This window comes from Anser cygnoides, chromosome 19 (genome assembly GCF_040182565.1).
Source record: "Anser cygnoides isolate HZ-2024a breed goose chromosome 19, Taihu_goose_T2T_genome, whole genome shotgun sequence".
Taxonomy (NCBI): domain Eukaryota; kingdom Metazoa; phylum Chordata; class Aves; order Anseriformes; family Anatidae; genus Anser; species Anser cygnoides.
Window position 1 is genome coordinate 7,835,388 of NC_089891.1, and position 22,042 is coordinate 7,857,429.

Below are 22,042 nucleotides of genomic sequence, written 5' to 3' on the forward strand. Positions count from 1 at the left end.
AGGTTTTTAGAACAGCTCTGTATCATGCTGTGCTTTAAGATAACCTAGTTTCTGTGAAGCTTTTTAAAGCAACCTACTTTGTAGAAAGCAATTCATGTAATTATGTTGTGAGTCGTAAGTATGGACAGCAGTGATTTACCAAGGTTTCTTAAATGGAATATATATTGCTACTACCTGTGTGACTAATAAACAATTATGGGGCCCATTGATGTGAACTACTGCTAGATGGAATATTGCTTTATTCTGGAGGTAACTTTTAAGAATGAATGCTGAAGTAGTCTATTTGTAGCATAGGAATACTTGAATAAAATTATGTATTATTTAAAATATTGAAGAAAACAGGGACCATTAATGTGTATTCTTGGCGAGTTTTGTTAATCTTTTTTAACAGGAAAAATAATTAATCCTTTGGAAGATAAGTTGGTCAGAATTCCTTTTAAAATTCTTAGTATTTTCAGTAATGTTTTCCAGAGCTTTGAATTATTTTAAAATTAAGATTATCTTCTCATTTTATTAGCAAGACCTTTTAAGATTGGATGTAAAAGATATAGAAGATGTGGTTAGCACTAGATTCTAACTTGGCCTATTTAATTATGCACAGTTTGTAACCTGTGGTTCTTTGGAGGATGACATGGAAAAGCTTAAAAAAGAAAAGGATGAAGCTTTAAAAGAAATGAGCAAGTTAAAGGTAATGCTTAATTTCAACTTGTTTTAATTTATTTTAGAGACTAATTTTTTGAGTGTACATATTGTGCACTTTACTGTTTTTCTTTTGAATTTTATGTGCAATATTTGATGAATAAATAAAAAGGCAGAGCAAACAGCCTAATTATGTTTGAAGTTCATATGCTCACAATGTATTTCTGGAAAACATGAATTATATTTGTTATACTGAATACTAACACACTTTTTAATCTGATTCGCAGGGAGATGAGATTAAACAGACATTTCACCAAAGTAAATTTGGAGAAGTGACTGATTTGCATAGCAATTTTATTTAGAAATGTGTGATCCTAGTAACCAGAGTGTCTGAGCATATGCTAATGTTTTTTGAAAGAAATTAACTAGAGGGTGAATTAATCTGTTTGCAAAATTAATATAGATTTTCACATACACTACAAAATACGTAAAACAAAAGCAATTAATATGTTTAGTTTTACTTAAAACCTGGGTTACAACCATTTTCAAACCGATGGTTACAACCATTGTTCAACCACTTTAAAAAAAAATAGAGAAATTTTTTAGAACTTTTAACCTTCTGAAAGTGGTGCAGCCTGCAGCAGTGTAGCCTTACTACAGGCTTCTGGTGGAAGTTGGCAAGTGAAAGTGTGGTCAAACGTACAAACAGTATTGAACACTGTTGAACATTCCTGATGTGAATGTTAGGTTGCACAACAATCTATTAAAGTCACAAAAAAGTCTTTATTCTGCACATTTACCAGGTGGCTAGGTAACAAGAGACTTAGAGTGCGTGTTTAATTTGTATTGCAGAAGTGTTCATTGTATAATCCTAGAATGCTAAAGAAACCTAAACAGCATATTATCAATGAACTCTCTGAAAAAACAGCTCTTAGAGATTAAAAATTGATTTTGTCCCAGGTATAGTAAAAGCATTTTGATTATTTGTTATTTCCACCAGAACTTTTCAAATAAGTGTGTTTGCGTTTTTTCAACATTATTAGTGGAGTGTGGCATGACCTAGAAACATAGCAGTTGTAAGCAAGTTGGTAATACAACCTCTCTCTTGCATAACTAGTTATTTCTTCCTTTTTTTTTTTTTTACAGGAAGAATTGTCTGAATCTATGAATTTACAGAAACAGTTAACAGAGGAGCTACAAATAGTCAAGCAAGTATGTTGAGTTTCTTTAAAATAAAATCTCTTTGTCTTGAAAAGGAGGGAGGACTTCTTGCGCTCTTGATGTTTGTATAGACTGTACCTTCACACTGATTTCAAAGTGTTTCTTTTGCTACTACAAAGCTTTTGATTAGAATTGGAGACTGTATATCCAATTCCGTAATTATATCCAAATTAAGTTTTTGAACCAATGGTACTTTTTTATTGAACTGAGTTAGGAACCATAGGAATCATAAGACAAACTGGATCAGGTTAGTTGGATATCAATGTAGTACCTTTCTCATGTTAAGTGTAAATGTTCTTCAAGTGACTTTGCTGTTCTTAGGTGACAGTATGCCTAATCTACAATCTCAAGTTTTGCTATTTTATATGTCAACCAGAAAGCCAGGTATGAAATAATAGATACATCTGACAATGCTACCTGGTGTTTACCAGGAAAAAAAAATGGTAATAAGCGTTTTGTGAGAAATGTCTTCTTTCTGTCTCCATATCCGTCTATAATTCTGAGAGAAGAAATCCAAATTTCTTATGAAATTTAACCTTCTTTTGTGTCTCTTAAAGTAAGTTTCCAATTATATTTAAGTCTTACTTTGTTTATAGCCCAGATTCAAAACCAAGTAAATTTCCTGTTTCCTTCTTCTACGAACATCCTCCTGTCAGCTCTTCTTCTGAGCTGGTCAGAGAGAAGAAATCTCTCTCATACTGCTGCACACATTCCTTGCAGGTTCCTCAAGGCTATCTGTTGCATCAGATGTTCTTGTAAAAATGCAAAATGTAGTTTAAAAATCTTAATGTTTACTGTTACGTTAAAATTACTTTTACATTATGGCTCATATATGCATTTTTTTGTTTAGCGCCGTGGTCATCTTTTACTCCACGAATATGAGAGAACTGCTTGAACGCTTTCTCTGTTAATATTGTGGTGTTGCCCTCTACACTGTGAAACACCAATGAAAAAAGATAGATTATTTTTTGGATAAAATTTAACTGGAAGTATGTTACAGTAGTGGACCTCATGTTTCCATTCGCTAAATGAGTGTTTAGTCTATCACTCCAGACTAGAGTTGATGTTCAGTCCATCAGTCTAAACTAAAGCTAGTGGAAGGTAAAAACCTGAAAATGCAAACAATATGGACATTGGGTCCTCCACATAAGGTGTTTCAATTCACACACCTGCTCTTACTGGGAAGGTAGACTTACACAGAAACCATTCCAGTTTTAATTGGAAGCAATACCTATTTTCTACCTCACGAGGTCCTCCTACCTTAATTTTTCTGTCAAGTACTGTCATGGGATTGTGAAGGTCAGCTTTGCAGGGAATAATACAGACCTCCAGATTTTCTATTGAGTGTTTTAAGTAAATGCTGTTGAAAACGTTCCAGATAGTGAAATAGAGAAACAATAAGTTATGTGTAGTTTCAGCAGTGCTTTAGCCTGAGACCTATTTTAGGAGGTAAAAGCAGGCTTTTGATCGAAATTGTAGTTCTGTTTATACTTTACATATTTTGTGGTATTTTATATATATGTGTCTGCAGTTCAGAACCAATGCTGACACTGAGATTTATGGTAATACAAAGTTCAAAAAATAATAGGCTACATAGTACTAATTGCCATGTAATTGCCAGCCTTCTTATCTGAACCTCTTTTTGAATCCTCAGACATCTAGATATGGCTACAGCCAATTACTCTGCATTGAAGGTGCTCAGGGTTTCAGAAGAGGTAGTTGTGTTTCCTACAGCAAACACTTGGATGTACCTTGAAAAGTACAATGTAGAGTTTAGATTTAAACTTGAGATACTTATCCACCTATAAGCGTAAAGACAGAAAGACTGCACATAGCCTTCTGAAATATTATGGGTGTGATGTCTCTAAGGTGGTTTTATTTCAGGAGAAATAACATGAAAATTCGTTTTGTGAAAAATCAAGGTGAAAAAAGCACGAGTGACTTTTTTCTTGATGTACTAGCTAAATCGACCTCTCAGCCTTCTTGCCAGTCTGGAAGAAGCCACAACCCAAATGCTGCCTTTTTCTTGCATATCTATTAAAAATAGATCTTCATTATTGGAGTTAGTAGTACAGTGGAATTTTTCATCACTGTAAGTCAGTTGAGTCAGCATTAAAGTTATGGTTTTTTTTCTAGGCATAGCTGTTTGGGGGCTATTTTATAAAAGATTCTGCAACTTTCTCAGCTGTGTAAGTAGCCATTTCAGGATTTCTTTTCTTCTATTCTCTAGTATGCTCTTAGTTCAGGAGGCAAAGAGAGCTTAGTGTCAATTCAAAGAAGAAAGCATCTGTAAATTGAAGAGAAAATCTCAAGAATGGATGAAATAGTGTACTTTGAGGATTTCCTGCTTCAGCTCAAGTTAGTGAAATGAATTAACAGGAACATTACTGAGAGCTAATGGCCCATTTCAAAGTAAACAAATACAATTTATGGGCTTAAGGTCTTCTGAAATCAGTACAATTTAAACTTTTAATTCATTGCTTTCCTGGAAAAAAACAAGGCTTTAAATGAGGATGCAGGCTACCAGTCATATACAGGAGTATCTTTTGTGGTATTTCCATTGTCTGCTAATTGTGAATCCCAGAGATTGCAGCTTAATTAGGGCAGGCATACAAATATTCTGTTTAATGGATGTGCTTTGTCAGTACCCATTCATTAAGTGGTGCTTGAATGGGTAGCTAACAGGATAAATAGAAACTCTCAGGATTAGAAATATAGCTAAAATATTTGAGATTGTGATACTGCTCTCCATAGCTTTGGGTCTTCCCTGAAATCTTAAGGAAGCTGAAATTGGCACAAAACATAGAGTGGTGCTTTTGAGTACCTGAAGTCTTGTCAGTGTTACAAATGTGAGATCTGTAATGCTGAGATTTATCTTCCTGGAGGAGTCTGACTGTATTCTATAGTGCCTGGAAGTCCAAGGTCATACCAACCTGAGTGATCTCATCTTCACTACAGCTTTTTTATGCAAACATTATCAGCCAAAGCACCTTAGCTAAACACAGTAAATGTGAAAGATGCTAAAGTTAGGGTAGTGCTTGTGGCATCCCATTCCACTGGACTTTTATTTCATAGGCGTTATATTTGCTATTCTGTGCTTCTGTTTTCTAAGAGGAAAAGTGGTGCTTTGAAGACTCAGACTTGAATGGCTGATATTTTGGAAGCAGTATATAATTTATTTCACCCTGCCTGAAAGAAGCATTTGGTTTATTTCTATTTCATTAACTTTCTAATTCTAATATATAATAAAAATAATAGAAGTTCTTTAAATGATGTTTTCAACATGTTGTTTTTGTAAAATGAATGGATAAGCATAATTGAATCGTTGCTACACTTTTTCAGGTAGTTTAAAGAATGCCTTTCTTCCAGTGTTTGTGGTGGCTGGAATATTACTCAGATGAAACCTACTTTAAACACTTGAATTTATTCAAGGGAAAAAATACCTGGCTTTGTAAGAAACCTGCACACGAATATATTGATTCTGTAAGGATTCAGTTTCTCTTCTCCAGCCTGCACTTTCTTATTTGTTGTGGTGGCTTTATACCAGATTAGGACAAATAGTTCCATCAAGCATTTATATGGAGGACGTATTAGCAGCTGCAGATTCCATTTCTGTTGTGTCTTCCTTGATACCTGCAACTGAAAGGGACAAGAGAAAGTGTTGCTGAAGCATGCTGTAATCCATCTCTTCTTCTCTGGTGGATGCCCCTTACCTGCACGAGTTAGAGAACCCACCAAGTCACTGCAGTGCCAACTTCAGTAACTGTAGAACTGGGAAAACTGATGGTATCATGTGCTTTGTGCCTCCCTGCTCAAGCAAAGAGCTCTGGTTTGTCAGAAAATTCTGCAAATCCAGTGATAATGTGGATAATTGTTTCCTTGTAATATAAGAACCCATTGTTCGTTAATTATTCCTTTAGGTCTTTCACTGTTGAAATCTGGTCATACTTAGTCTGCTATTACAGGGAAATTAATATTCAGCAGTTGGGTTTCTGCAAAAACAATGGATGAGTAAAGGCAATTCTGGGTTATAAGAGATGAAACCCTTAACTCAGGGAGGTCTTATTTCAAAACAAAGACCTTCCTTTTCATTATAGCAATTTTCCCATGACTTATTTGATGTCAGTTTATATAAATAATTCCCATTTGTGCATTTTTATGATACTATCCTTTGTCAAACATCTGTGTTCATTTATATTTGGCAAACTTAATACCGAAGTATTGTTTCACTTTTGTCTCCAAGAGTCTTTTCCCCACCTCTAGCCTATTACTGAACGATACCTTTGCTACTTAAGGCTATGAAAACATCCTTTATATCAGTAGGGCCCACCTTTTCTTGCTGATGATTCACATTGTTTCTTGCAGTCCCTGTACAGAGGCAGTAAGTTTGATTTCTATGCGTATAGATTCATAAGTTCTTAGGAGTCCTTGCTGGATTATTTGGAGGTAAAGGAATTGCTGTGAGCCACTTGTAGGAGGGACGGATTGTACTGGTGGCCTTCATGAGCCACAGCCAGTCTTCTGGTGAGTGCTTCGGTACTGTCCCCTTGCACAGCTCTTAGCGCTCTGCAAACATGAGTGTTAAACAAGCTAGGTGAATAACAGAAAGACACAGCAGTAAGCTTTCAAATAGTCTGCTTTTCCAGGTATAGATGGCGGTCATGTAGAATAGATGGATCTAATGCTTCTTGTGCTTCTAAAAGAAAAAAAAAAAAGTACTTGCTGTCGAATTAAAGGTTATTTAAATGTATCTTTTATCGCTTATAATGGAAAGCTCTATATTATATAAACCCAGTGTCATCTGTATTCACTAATGATGTTGCTGTTTGCTACATGTATGATTACTTCTTTTAATGCATTATTTTCTAAGAGACCAGAATGCCCCTGGCAATTATCCAAATTGGTATTATGTTGCTAAACCATTGTAAATGTGAGGTAGGTGATGTCCTATATATGTCATTCAGATTAGTTTACTTATAGCATGAAACAAATATATATTGTTTATAAAGACTAACAATTTATGGGTTAAAAATCATCTGAAACCGAGACTGGTAGAACTGGTGGTCATTTTACAGGAAAAACATTAAGACAAAGCGTAGGAAAATCTGGCTTAAAGAATATTGATTGCAAAGAAGAAATGCTTCTGAGGAAATAATAGAATTAAATCTTCATTTGTAAGTTTAACTGACCTCTCTAGACATTTATATTATAACACCCATTAAATATTATATGACATTTCTTCCACAGAAAATTGAAGTTGTGGTCATTTAGATTTTTCAGGAAAAGTGGTTTCAAGTCCAGGCTACTTACTACTGGTTATGGATTCTCAATGTCTGTTTCTCCTGTTTCCTCTCTAGTCCCATTCCCAACCAGGATATAGCTATAATAATAAGATATAACAGGTAAACTAGAAATAGCCTATATACTTAAGTATCCTTAGCTGAGGAATTTGTACAAAGAATTTCTAGTTCTGTGAATTTTTCTATTTAAAAGTTATAACTGTAATGCTTCAGGAAATTCATATAAAGTATTTTCTCTAGATTAAAAAAAAGCTAAGGGTTTACTGCTTTTGGTGCCAGTGAGCCTGTAGAGCCTGTGAGCCGTTGAGCAGTTCAGTCTTTTATAGTGTAAACTAAGCTGTTGTCTAGACCTTTTGTTTAACTTTTTTGAATTTACAAACCAAAGTGAATTTGAATTAATATTCAGTAGTAAAATGAAGTGAGCAATATCCTTCTCTGAATTGGATTTTACAGCATTTATGGTTTACTTCAGGTGAATTAAAAGTTAACAGCTTCTTTTTTCTAGTTTTCCTTACTTTATTTATATATAAATTTTAAATAACACTCTTCTGTGATAACACAGAATAACAATATAAGAGTGGGAACTGGGCAGAAAAATTAAAAACAGCACTAATTTTAAGAACAGTTTAGACTGAATACTTGCATTAGAAGTCCATCTACATGATGTGGAAACTCTGAACTGAGTGTGAATTCAGGCAATAATAGTAAAATATCAAAAAACATTAATTAAAAGTAGTTTATCTTGTACAGAAATGATGGGACAAATTAATAGCATCAGATACATTTCTATAAAACTTTTCATTCAATTAGATTTGGAGTAGTCATAGAATTAATGATGTACTTCTCAGGAATATCATCTCTGTAAAAACCTGTTTTTTCTTTGTGCATCATTCATTGTAAATTCAGGAAATGAATTGGCTAACCACGAATCCTAAAAGGTAGCGCTACTGCCAACTCCAGTACTTTTAAGCTAAATCTGCACTTTTTTTTTAAACCTTTGTTGTTAGCAGGAGTTGTAACTTTTCAATTAAATTTTGTAACCTATAGGAAGCCAAGGCAGCTGTAGAGGAGACGAGAGCCTTGCGAAGTAGGATTCATCTTGCTGAAGCCGCACAAAGACAGGCTCGTGGAATGGAGATGGACTATGAAGAAGTAATTCGCCTGTTAGAAGCTGAAATCGTGGAGCTGAAGGCTCAGCTCACTGATCATTCTGGCCAAAATAAAGTAAGCAAAGCAGCCAGTCTCCTGTCGTAGTTACCATGGTTTCCTTGCTGTTGTCATGTATCTTGTTTTCATTTTCTTTTCATCTGCTTTCCTAAAGTAGGTCACTGTTTGTCTTGTATTATTCAATAACTGGAATGATGCGGAGTGAAGGGGGTAATGTGAAGTGTATGAGTCTTCCTTTATCCAGATATCTTTGGGCTGCAAAAACAGGAGCTAGAAGCATATGTGGGTCATAGGTCAATATGGAACATCTCAAGCATTAAAGCAAGGAGTAGTTTCTGGACTGCAGATATATCATCTGTAAAGCCTATACGTGTATTTGTATGCTTTTGTGTATATGTACAAGTGGTCTTAATATTTTTATGTTTCTGTTAGACAAATAATAGTGATAATAAAGTCCAGCACTGTTCTTAAGTAAATTTGGATTTAATCAAGATAATCACCTAAAAGCTACTAACAGTACTCTGCCAGAGAAATTTCTTTTTTAAATTCAGCTTCATATTTTAAAACTACTTCATTTTCAGCAAGTCGTTTCAAAACATGTTAAGGAATAAAATAGTTGAAGCACTTTTTAATTTTTCCCCATGATTGAGGATCCATTTTCTACACACAGTTTGAAAAGCTGCAGACAGGTTGGCATTTGTGTGTTTACCTTTTATCATGAAAAATGGATGTGCATAGGAATTAATGGTGAAGGAAACCTGCTGAAATGGTGCCTTTTTCAGCATGAGAATTAGTTCAACATTAAAAGGTTTTAAAAAGGTTAAACAGACCTCTATGGTGTACAAGCTTACAAAGAAGCAACATAGCCATGATGTATAATTCCCAGGGAGGAATTCCTTTCACCTAATTGTGAGTGTGCATGATAAGATGTATCACACCCTAGAAGTTGTTCTTTCTGAACATCTGGGTGAGATGCCCCAGCTTTTATGGTTTTTTTTTATGTTTTTGTGTGTTTTTTTTAAGTTTTGTTTGTTTTCTAGGACTTGAATAAATATAAAAATATTAAGAAATTCAGAGCATGTGGGTTGCTGTATTAAAGATTTGTTTCTAAGATGCTAGCTTGAATTCCTGAAATTCTGATTGAGCACTTGAAAATCTGAGGTGAGATTTGGTTCTGTGTTTCTTATTCAAAAAAGCACTATCAGGTAGCTATGACCGTGTAGAGTTGATATAAAGTCTTTACATATTTTTATGTAGCTGATTTTTTTTTTTTTTTTAATATTAAAGAGTATGGTTTCTCTGAGGGCTGACCAGCTCCTTCTCCAGGAGTGGACAATGAGATTACAAAAAAAGATGTTTTAATCGACAGGTTCTCTGGCATCCTGAGTGATGGTGATTCTGCTGCTTTGTACATTATTCACAAACAAATGGGTGCATTCGTTTCAAGTAAAGATAATAAAAAGTGGCTTTTTGGAGTTTTAGTTTTAATAACTTTTATGGTAGGTAGTGGGCTTTCAGAAAAGATTACCTACAGGATGTGAAAATTTGTTTTAATGATAGTGATATTTTCTTAGTTTTGGAGCATATTTTGGTCTAGACCGTCTGTTCAGCAAATACCTTACCTAAACATACATGCCCATGTACATGTGAAGACTTTACTCATGGTCCTCACACTTGAACAGTAGTACCAGGGACTCAGGCCAGAGCCTGGGGCCTCCAGAACTCAAGCTAATGAGTCAGACTCGGTAGCTGAGGCTCACATTCTCTGTAGCTGAAGTAGAGAAGGGATGCATAACACTGATCAATAGGTTATACAAGTGCATGTAGAGAAATCCTAGGGGGTAATTTTCTCCAAGATATGCCGTAATTACTCTGTTGGCCAAAGGATGTACAGATGCAAACTAGTGGACTGAGCTCGTTCACACGCTGGCTATTTATGCCACCCTGCTGACAGGTACTGCCAGCATCAGTTTGGTATTTTTCATCCATTCATGAATCAGTTCAAACAATCCGAAGTTTCTGCCCTATCCCTGTTGTTAGCTGCCAATTTCAATTTACCTTGATATCATAATCCAGAATGTGTTGTTGTTACTTACTACTAGATCAGGCAAACATGCCTCAGGAGCAGTTACGTTTTTCAGAAAGGTAGAAAAGATGATGTGTTAAACTTTTCAGACATCCATTTTAATTCACACCTTGTTTCTTTGTGAGCCATGGAAGAAAATTATTAAAATAAAAGCCTTAAAATAGCGTGGACCAAATCTCTTTTCCAGGATAACATCCAAGACTTGAGAAAGAGAGTTACAGTGCTTGACTGCCAGCTGCGGAAATCAGAATCGGCTAGGAAGACCTTTGAGGTGGCTACTGAAAAATTACTACAATTTATAGAGGTAACTTTGCCTATCATTTCTAGCAGCATTTTATTTGGAAAGTGTTGTATTGATGTTTCTGAGGAATAAACATAATAAGCTGACTGTAAACTATAGTTTGTAGAAACCATTCCACAGCTTGATGCAACGTGCTAGAAATGGTGTAGAAGTGTACAGGTCTGCGTAGGAATTTACTTAGTCTTTGTATCTTGCTGTACACAGAACAAATGAAACTGGACAGATATTTAAACATAATTTTTCACAAACATCAACTTCTGTGAAATTCCCCGGGGGGGGGAAGCAGAAAAATAATATTTAATAATATTTTGAAATGCTGTAACACAAACAAGAAACATCATGGTATTTATTTCATGCAAAGGGGTTATCTTTTTTGTTTGTGTGTTTGTTTTACTTCTGCCTTTACTGCAGTAATCCATTCTGTATCATTCTGTAACTTCTGATGATATTTTTTGTAGCCAAGGGTCAAACTGAATAGGAAATAGTTTTAAACATCTGGATGGGAAAGACTGGACTCCCTAGTCTCTTGAGATACAAATCAAATCCCATGTCCCCAAATAGAGCATCTAATTATAAGGTATCAACTTATTGATTGTGTTGATTTATCAAGTGTTAACTTTTTGACTATGGCCAACAGGTTGTACATGAAGTACTTTCAGATAACTCTACTCCCTCAACAGTTCTAAGGTAGGCAGATCTGAGCTCTTTTGTAATGAAATGCAGTTATTCGTATAATATTGAAAACCTCTATGATTGTTTCAAAGTCTCCAAAAATTGTTTTGTAGCTATTTTTTCATATAGTTTTCTGCAGTATGTTACTGAATGCAATTACAATTGTGGGGAAGAATTAAAAACTAAGCTTCATTATGCTGCTTCATTAAAAAACAGAGTATTAAATTAAAAGAGTTAATCGCATAGTTATGGCCTATAACTGACAAGAATTATATAAGATATATAAGATAATATATATAAGATAAGAATTAGGTACCCTAAAGTAGTGGCCCTTCTTAAATGTTAATATGAAAATTAATTTTAAGGAATTTACTTTTCTGACATCTACTGAGGTTTTGACACTACTTTTTGAGTCATGAACTACATTGTTCTAACTGAACTATCCAACTTTCCTAATACCTTTGTTATACAGACAGAACTACTTCTGAGACAAATTTATATTTGGTGGTATGAATCTTTTAGTTCATAGAATGAAATAACACCTATCTAGAAACACAGCTTTACTTTATTAAAAATAAATCTTTCTATTTCTAGTCTTACAAACAAACACTCTTCTTTTTTTTTTTCCTATTAGTGACAGAAGAATAACCTTGTCTTCTAAAGCACTTCTTGCCCGGTTGGGAAGGATTGGACCAACTGTCACCACAGCTCTTGCAGCGGAAGCCAGAGACCTTGCCAAGTCTGTCCGTGCCATTTTGGAAGTAGATTGTGAGTGAGTGCATGTGTCTGTGTTTGTATATACACACATAAATACTTCCTTTCTTTCATCAAATGTTGTAGCTTTAGCATCTTGGCTGCCAGTTGAGACTACTGGTTTTTTTGTTAGTTTTCAGTTTAAAGTTTCATCCATTTATACTAAGCCAAGGAAAGAAGTATTGCTCTTTTTTTTTCCTTTTTTTAATAAGAATACCTGTTTAATAAACCAAGAAATTACTTATTCTGAAGATTAAAACAGGGAGTTGGTAGACATTTCTGAAAATACCTAATAATTCAGAAAGATACAAAATATTTCACTCCATTCTGAAAGGGTTGACTTGGCAAGTGATGAGCGTTATGCCAGCTGAAATTAATGACTTGTAATAGAGTGCAGTAAAGCCAGTGGCTGGTAATAGAGACATCAGTGATTTGCCACCACACGGCAGATCTCTTGGAGATACAGTGATCTCTCAGTGGATCCAGTTTTTCTTTTTACTTTTCTTCGGTTTCCTTTGCCTTTTGCACAGCCTTTTTACTTTTGCATTCATCAACAAGCTCTTATTTAAAAAACAGCTTATGAAAAGAAGAAATGGAAGTGTAATATTAAACAGTTACTTTAATTCTGTTCAATAGCATTCATTGCTCTTCGAAAAACATACACCAAGGACTTTATGTGGTTTAAGATCGTCTTGCTCTAATCATTAGAAGGAAGTAGTCAGAAATAAGCATCACATGGGATTCTAGAGACCCAAGTTTCATTGTCTCAAGAGGCATAATCTGAAATTCATTGGTGGGATATTTCTGTTGATGTTTGTGGGCTTTGAACAAAAAACATGTAGTGAATGCAGTCTGAGCTGACAGGGTTTTGGAATATTAGCTTTAAGATCTCAGTATCTTAAACCGCACAAACATAAACCCTCTTCTGAGGCGCAAAAGATGCATCAGAATGAGTAGATTTCTCCAAATCTTTAGAAAATCTGAGCATTATTAAGAATTTTTAAATGTGGACTTGTGAAGTTAGGAAATGTCTTTAATTAAACAAATCCTCCAGGGCTTTTAAATCTGGTATCAATTCAGCAGCAGAGTACATAGATGTTTTTGTTTAAAATTGGGTGTGAACTGGTAGAATAAATCATTCATAGCACCAAAGCACAATGCAGATTCAGTGTCAGCTGAGTATGCACCTTTATCAAACTATAATTAGAATATAAATCCCTGGAAAAATTAAAGCAGAAATTTAATGTCAAGATGAGGAATATGAAAATCTCCAGAATCATGTAAAACCAGCAGAATTTCCTGACTATGATGTTCTATTTTCATAAAAGTGTTTACAAAATATTATTCTGTTGAATTTATGAGAACATTTATCAACTGGAGTCTTAATGAAGATTTTATTACTTTAGGGAGTGAATGTAGCCTGCAGTTTCTATTGGAGATAAGTGTATTCCCTCAGTTAGGTCATTAACAGAATTCTGTTCCCATTGGTCAAAATTATGCTAGTTCATGACCAGTTACTGTAATAAACTGTATGCAGTTGGAAATCTAAGAAGCAACTGTGGCTTATTAAAGGATTCCCATGGTTGCATATTTTGATTGTATTTACCTCTAGATGGGCTGACATGTCAGTTCTAATCCAGATTAGATGGATTGCTTTGCAAAAATAAAACAGAAATGGTCCAACATATCGCAGGAGTTTTTTGAGAGCTGGAGAATTATGGTGACAATGATGGTATCGAATATTTTAATATCCTTTATATGTTGATTGGAAATTAAATTAGAAGGGGACTGCATAAGTATATTCATTGAGGAAACGTTTCAAAGTATGAAAAATGTCTTACTTGCATCACATATTTATGCATCATGTATAAAGGAGAACGAAGCAAAATAAGAAGATAAAGAAGAATTACCCAAAATATTAGAATTAGAATGACTGGAGGAGGTGAAAAGAAAAACAGTGGCCAGGATAGTGGGGAATTTGTTTTCCACCAGTTACGATGGAAGTACTCTGTCACATTAAGTTGTTTCTATCACACTACACAGGAAATCATGCAAGGAAAACATTTAGTCCTAAATGCAATTGAATTCTAACATGTGGTTGTGTCAAAAATTATAGGTAGGATACATGTTAGAAAGCTCTAGAGCCATAGCAAAGATCCGTTTTATGAACCTGCGGGTTAAAAATAGCTCTGCAGAGAAGGATTTAAAGATTGAACGTCATCCTTCTGAGTTCATTCTGATTTGGAGAGTATTACAGATAGACTTGTTCTCTGACGAGCTTGTGTGTAGGATTAAATCTTTAAAGCTCTCAAAAAAAATTGTTAAAGCAGAGTAACTGTTTAATAGCATTCTGTCTGCAGTCCTCTATGCCAGATTCACACAATACATTCCCCATGTGATCTGTTTTCTTGCAGATGGGCTGTCATAAAAGGGGGCTTTCATATATGTAGCACTTCATAAATATCATACATTTAAAAAAAAAAGAGTATAATAGACACTACTTTGAAGACTACAGGCTATACCATTGTTTCCAGAAAGGAGTCTTCAGCATAACAATTTGTTAATGAATTCTAGGAATGAGAGAATTGGAGTGAGTATTTTTGAGACTGCTAAGTGGATAAAAATGTATTGCTGGGCAATTATCGTAATATATTTTACCTTCTGAATGGATCTTCTCTTTCTGTATTTGTTTCATTTTGAACAATGAGAAGTAAAGGAGCCCTAACAAAAATACCTTATAAATTTATTTACAATACATGAGAAACACGTCTAGGTGTAAAGACAAGTTTGTGGAGCATTCTTCCAAACCAAAACTGACTTTCCTGCTAAAAATCATCCTTGACATCCAGGACAAAATGGCATATGTATGAGTTAGCCACACTAACTGTCCTCTTCCTGTGTAAGAGCATCACATTTTCCCTGAGGGAAGAGGTTTAAAAAACTTCAGTGTGTTCTTGAAAATCTCTGAGTACATATTGCTTTGTCTGTAATAATGCTGCAGATCAGTTTTCAGCTGTGTAGGTTGAATGACAGCTGTGTGACATCAGTTTGGCAATTCTTTTAAGTGAGGAATCTGTTTAAAAACAAAAACGTTTTAAAAAAACAAACAAACTTGTTTTACAGTGCTTACTACTATAGGATCCTCAAGATCCAGAAATGCAAATCAAAGTAATAAACAGAATAATCAAGCTTATCCCTTGAAAGATTCGTTCTTCTTCATCTTGAAAAACTGTTAGCTATTTTTAGACACTAAGTCTTGGGAGGCCTTTCTCCTTTACAGAATACTAGCATCTCCTGAAGACATAAAGAAAATTACTTTCATCTTACAAAGCATAATAATGCCTCGGTGAAGAACTGCAGCATTTAAAAGTCGTTGCTGGCTGCACTTAGTAGTCCATATGGTGAAGATCATGCTAAAAAGAACTGAGAAAGCGTTTTCTTCTTTTCTATTACAAAATTAAAAAAGAAATATACTTGGTACTGGTAATGGTAAAAATCTGATTAACCCTGGAACACACTTCTCTTCTTAAAATAGCAGGCAATAGGCATTTTGAAATGTGCAGTCGTATAATATAGCTTTCAAGTATTTTGACTGCTAATTTCCTCGCTCTGCTTCTGAAATTTCTATCCAAAAATACAATCTTGCTCTTGTTGATATAATCCCAGTCATCAGTATCTATTAAGTGCTATGACACCTGCTTCTCTGATCAGCAGGAGCTCAAGCAATGGATCTTGAACTATTTTTTCACCTCATTTTCCTTTAATCTGTTGTCAGCCTGAAATCTGACACACGGCAATCATGCTGAAGTTTACTACAATGAGCTCCAAATTAACATATTGTCCAAAAATCCTGTTTACCTTCTTGATATGGATCTCGTTAGATGCCATAGCCTATACTTAGGAAGATCCCACAGGCAGAAGTTGAGCTGCCTAGACTGTGCCTTCATTTTTCATGTATCCTGACTGGCTGTAAAATGAAGGCAATGGAAAGTGCTGGTTGTCAGTGCCTATTAGTGCTTGTTCTCTTGATAGTTAAGTTGCTGTTACATTTTGTACCACAGACAAAGTCTTACATCCCAGGCATTAACAGCTGAAATACGGAGCCTATCCATTTATTTGGTTTATCTTTTTAACTATATTATAGTAAGTTGCCACCATAATTCCATATTCAGCAAGCTGTTATTTGTCTTTTTGCATTCCATTGACAAAGTTATAAGCTGGTAGCAGAAAGTTATAATATAAGGCAGAGTAGCACGTCCTCTGGAATAACAATTTTGCTATTTTGAGGAGAGTTAATAGTGCTAAATATTCATATTCTTTTTATTTATAGATTGCAGCTTTCGTATGTTTATTGTAATAGAATTAATGCCATATACATTATTACTGTTTTGTTCTTAAAACTAAAGATACAGCAATGCTATAATTTCATACAGCTTTTTGGCTGTAGTTCATCAGGAGAGTTCTGAAAACGCTGATGTGTAAGCATTGGATGTTCCCCCTGCCTTTTTGGTTTATGTCTCTGCATCCAAATCCAGCTGTAATTGTAACATGGGTAGGCATACACTGGCTAACTTGACTTTTATTAGTTGGGCTAGTCATATTAAAAATGCATTTGCAGAGACCAAATATCAAAATACTACTCCTCCAGTGACCCCAGGAGTATTATCTGATCGCTGACATTTGCTGAAACTCATGCTGCTTTGTCTTTCTATCTTTTCAGTATCAGGGAGAGAAAATTATTTCCTGCAGAATCATTTTTTCTGGGGACAGTTCTGCACTGGGAGGATAGCATACCTATAATATACTTCCAGATAATAAACTAGAAATGTACCTTTTCTTCCTGACTGGAAGGAAGCATATAACTAAAGACATAACTCTGTGTGTCCATTGTTCTGGCAAGGCCATAAATATTGCAGTGAATTACTGAAATCAGAAATAGTAGAGAGCTATTAAATTGCAATGTACATCCTTAAAGTATCTGTACAGCTCCCATTTTTAATAGCTTTTGACTAGTAAAAGAAATAAATCTTAAAATCAATGCTGTATACTTTAAAGATATAGAGGTTATATTTGTTAATTAAATATTTTCTGGCACAATATTTCTACTAGGAAATACTATTTTAGTGAAATGTAAATGTGCTATTTCTTTGAAACTTTCAACAACAACAAAAGAGGTGATTTTTACTGTAAAGGAATTTATCAATTCTTTTATCCAGTAGAAAATTTCAGTTTTACTAGTCCCTTAAGGTTAGAGAGTTGTTCCTCAAAACAAAAATATTTCATGGGAGGGTAATTTCATTTTTATAGACAACAATACCTTTAAGTTACTAAATGATTTCTTTTGTTGTTGAATGTTTTTTGAGTTGGCAATTAAATAACAACAAAAGCAGCAGCAGATAAATCCAAGAATCACACTGGTAATTTTAGAATATGGCCACATCATCAGTATCCATCCACCCTGCAGAATCATGCTTAATTTTGACCTCATGGGAACTGCTCTCTTTTGCCATAGACTATCAGTGCTGTATTTCTCAAGTAGCATCACAGCGTTATACCAAATGTCAACTTCTCAAGAAGGATGTTCTCAAATCCAGTTTTCTTTCTACGAGGGCAGGAGTAAGTGTGCCTATAGCATGTCCTCCTGGTCTTCACTGGGTTCTGAAGTCAGCGTGAGCCATAAAACCTCTTCCTTATGTAGCAGAAACATCTCCCAGTTTGTCTTGAATTTGGAATTTAGTTCCTTTCTTGTTTGCTCAATATCATCTTGTAGTGACAACATAGGGCCAGACAAGACAGAGCAAAAAAGAAGCTTCTTGCTGTTGCTGAATGCATCACTTTATTCAGTTTCTGTGGGGCACTTGTATTGTGGTTTCCAGCTCTGCTCAGTGGAAAACTTTATAGGAACTAGGAGCAGCTGTCTTGCAGTTCATCGTGTGCTCTGGCTTGTAGGTCCCTGCTACCAACCACACACTGTGGTAAGTGACGCTATGCAGAAACTGTGGGTGCTATGCAAACTGATAGTTTGTCCAAATATTAAACTTAAGATAGTGAGAAATTTTAATACTACTTCTGGTTAAATTGAGGAGTACCCATGTTTATTTACTGATCTGGATTCACTGCTAGTGCAATGAGGAAATATAGTTTGGGGATTAAAGTAAATTTTTCTAATTTTCTTTTTACATCTTCAGTGATGTAAATTGAAAATAACCTTGATTTCATTTTAATTGTTCCAGTACATAAAATCAAATATATATGAGATAACAAATGGAGGCCTTTTGCCCTGCAACATAGACAACATCGTTGAATTTTTGCCTCATTCTGAAAATTGGAATGTTTCAGAAAAAAAAAAAAAAGTTTATCAGCAACCCTTCAGGTACCCTGCAAACCAGATAGAAGAAACCCAAAGGTGAACAATGTATATACCTTCAGAAAAATCAAAATTCTAAGTTGTATAACAGGCCAAAGAACAACAAACAAACAAAAAAGCAAATTTAATATAATTTTGCAAGGACAGAGTCTAGATTTTAAAAGCTTATTCTACATATTCTACATAACTGTTCCCTGCAAGATGTTGAATTTTCTGCAAATTGTTTAAACTTGCAATTTTGTCTACATGATAAATAAGAATGAAGATTTGTAATTTTGCCAGTGTTTGTAGAAGTGTAATTCCAAAAAGAAAAACCTCTCCAGGAACATGAAAATGTTTCATTGCAACACTAGAGAAGTGTTCCGCTTCAGAAATGTAATCATGTACAATATTTAAAATATTTCCAATATAAATGAAAGTAAAATTAGTGTGCATGAATATTAAGTTTAAAATGGTACACTCCATTTTTAACTTCATTGGAGTGCCTGTAAAAGTAAATAAGTAAGTAAGGCCAGTGAAGCCAAATCAGTGTTTTAACGGTTTTAGAAAGGTGGCAAACAGCAAATAACTTTCACAGTTTTATCCTTGGTGGTTTGGTTTTGGTTTCATTTTGGTTTGGTTTGGTTTTTAGTGTGATTGATGGGGTGTGCGTTCAGGTGCTATCTGGCAAGCCTTAAAAAAGGAACAAAAAAGCCTATTTTTTTGGCCAGGATTGGTTTGATTTTACAATAAATACTTGGAAGGAGACAAGTGAAGAGTTGTTTGGTAGATGATCTGATTTAAATGTATTACTTCTGTGAATACAAGATATAAAAATGCCTTGCGAATGGGAAGCCGAAGAAATGTCTACATGTAATGTAAATCACACACAAGTTTACAAAATTAGTACTCAGATAGTACTTTGCCTCCAAGGAATTCAAAAACATATGACTAGAAAGAGTCTCCAGCAATTAGGTAGGTAGTGCATCTATCTGCCTGCCTCCAGCAAAATGAGTTACATCTGCGTGAATCCAGCCAGGTATTTGTTGAATGTATTCCACAGCTTTTCTAGGCAAACTGTTCCCATGCTTAATTGTCTTTGCCGTTAGAAACCTTTGGCCTAAGTCCTCCTTGTTGCAGTTTAAGTCTATTACCACTTTCCTTCATCCCAGTGATTTTTGAAAACATCCTTCTACTTTCCTCTTTGTGGCAGCTTTTAACATTTGAAGAACATAGTGTGTCTCCATTCAGTTTTCTGTTCCCCAAAATAAGCCAGTAATACCAGCTCCTTACAGAGTTTATCTTCTGCCCATTTTATCACCCTTGTACGTCTCTGGATTCTCTCCAGTTTGTGCATTTTGCATTGTGCTCTGTAGCTGAGACCTTCCGATGGGAGACGAAATGGACTAATAGGTTGGTTTGTTTTAATATATAGCACACAAGCTCTTATGTCCCAAAATGATTTTCCTTTTCCCTGATAGTTTCCTTTTACTGATTAATATGAGGTCGGTGCTTTCCTATCCTTCCAGAGCCTTTTTTCCTGAACCAAAGGCTAGTTAGATATACCTCACTTGCTTTTGTGCAGTTGGTTATTTGTACCTAGGGTAGTACTTTGCTTTTGTCCTTATTGAATTACACCCTATTTATTTCAAACATCTGATCCAGTTAGTTGAGATCTTACCAAATTCTAATCCTGTTTTGCAATGACATTTCAAAGAAATGTCTGTTCACAAACGGGTTTCAGCCCTGAACTCTCCTGACATGGACTAAAATCACGTTTTGGTGAATGTGAGGAGTAACAGTGTTTTCACCTAACTGGCCTTACTTGTGGGTATTATTACAGGATCTAGAAATTAGAACCCATTGTTTAGTTACCTGTCACTTGGTAGTAGGTGACATGTATAAGGACAGAATAATTTTATAGCCTGATCATATCTAAACGATTGAACACGTGTGTTATTCTCAACGTTTCACAGCAACAAAAAAGTCAGCTCAATGTCTAAAGCCTGTGTTTAAGAAAGTTCTTTAATGTGACCTAGATTTTAGAACTCTGTTGTTGCTGCTAGAAAAGCAATTTATTCCCTCTCCATTCACTTACCTTTAATGAGAAAAGATGAGTCAGCTTTTGAATAGGCACTGTCTGTACTGACTTTCAAATCAAAACATTTTAATAATGAAAAACAAGTAAGTGATATTATTATACCTTAAAATGCAGATGAGCTAACAAGATTAGGAGAGTCTTGTTAGGTTAATTTCCAGCATCTCTGATAGAAGACTTCATTAAAGAACAGACCTTTAAAAGTCTATGGACATGTTCAGTTCATACTGTGACCCTGCTATGAAAAAATTAATTGACTTTGTGCCTCTTCCCATACAAGTTGTACTTGCTCTTGGTAGCTATGGAGACTGAAGTCAAAACTCTCTAGAATCAACAATTGTACAGGATGGTAAGTACTTCCCAAATTCCCCCTATATGAATTTCTGGTGACATAACACTTAGAATTTTGTTATATTAATATAATTGTAGTATAGTGTCTTTGACAAAAGAGGGGGAAAAAAAGAAATACTGAATTTTGTAGCATGGAGATGCAAATTGCTCATAGTCAGAGGAAATAGGTGAGACCGGAATTGAACCATGAGGTTCTCAATCCCAGACCAATATCTCAAACTCAAGGCTACCATCCCTCTTTTTATGATTTGCAAGCACAGTTCAGACACAGTGTGCTGGTTATCAGGAGAGGTGGGTGGCAGATGTCTGTCTGTGGGTATGTGTGTCTGCACACCAGTCAGGGAGTGACTGTCTCATTAGTTCAGGTACCAAAATATAAAGCAACCATTAAAAAAAATTAATTAAAAAAATAATTTTAAAATTAAAAAAAAATAAAAAATAAAGCAACCATGAAGCTCAGCCAAAGGAGTTGTACTTTTGTGCAGTTAATGGTGACTTAATTTTCCATGGCTTTAGCTATGAGCATCCTGAGAGAGCTGGATTAAAGCTGGTGAAGGGGGGGGGGGGGGGGTCAGCCCCTTGCTTAGAATGTCAATGAATGTGAAAACTATCAGTGCTCATCTTCTCTAAGAGGGATGGCATGCTTTCTGTCAGTTCCTTCAGTTGTCACATTTCTTCACTTTTTTTTCAGTAGGTAGGAGTGAGAAGCTGAGGGCTAGCAGAGTTACTTAGACATATATGGTGCACAAGTGTGATAATTTAAATGGAAAGAAGTACCGAGAAAGTTGATTGCCAAGAGTGGCATAGGAAGATTTCAAAAGTATATTTTAAGGAGAATTTGCAAGAGCAAAACATAATTGCTTGATGCTTATGAAGGAGACCTAATTGCATTAGTGATTTGTACAAGTATTATGTTTGAAGCCTTTACAGTTAGGATAAAATAAAGTATGCTAATTTCAGCACATGGAGAATGTTTTTCTTCAAAATTATTAAGAAAAAAAAAAGAAAAGGAAGGTACCTATTCTAGGTTCTAGGAAAGTTTGACAATTTTTTTTAATATGCTGGTTCTGAAGTCATGCTTGTCTCTAACTTAAACCCTTCTTTCACT

The 22,042-nt window shown here is 35.0% G+C and overlaps 1 protein-coding gene and 1 long non-coding RNA gene across 11 annotated transcripts in view; one reads left to right on the top strand and one right to left on the bottom strand.

Moving 5' to 3' along the window:
• Window positions 1-22,042, top strand: part of STXBP4 (syntaxin binding protein 4) — a 74,122-nt gene that overhangs the window by 25,731 nt on the left and 26,349 nt on the right. For 3 of the 5 annotated variants that reach the window (XM_066980260.1, XM_048064442.2, XM_013179007.3), the window contains 6 exons: window positions 602-688; window positions 1,786-1,851; window positions 8,208-8,384; window positions 10,601-10,717; window positions 11,352-11,401; window positions 12,021-12,154. In XM_066980260.1, the coding sequence (XP_066836361.1) occupies window positions 602-688; window positions 1,786-1,851; window positions 8,208-8,384; window positions 10,601-10,717; window positions 11,352-11,401; window positions 12,021-12,154 (631 nt within the window). Of the gene's footprint in view, window positions 1-601; window positions 689-1,785; window positions 1,852-8,207; window positions 8,385-10,600; window positions 10,718-11,351; window positions 11,402-12,020; window positions 12,159-22,042 lie in introns of all 5 variants that reach the window. The other 2 variants (XM_048064443.2, XM_048064441.2) reach the window with 1 other exon arrangement.
• Window positions 1-22,042, bottom strand: part of LOC106034716 (uncharacterized) — a 72,092-nt gene that overhangs the window by 7,095 nt on the left and 42,955 nt on the right. For 3 of the 6 annotated variants that reach the window (XR_010825931.1, XR_010825930.1, XR_010825932.1), the window contains 2 exons: window positions 6,191-6,426; window positions 5,304-5,499 (listed from right to left, as the gene is read on the bottom strand). This is a non-coding gene — a long non-coding RNA (uncharacterized lncRNA). Of the gene's footprint in view, window positions 1-5,303; window positions 5,500-6,190; window positions 6,557-22,042 lie in introns of all 6 variants that reach the window. The other 3 variants (XR_007163487.2, XR_007163488.2, XR_007163489.2) reach the window with 1 other exon arrangement.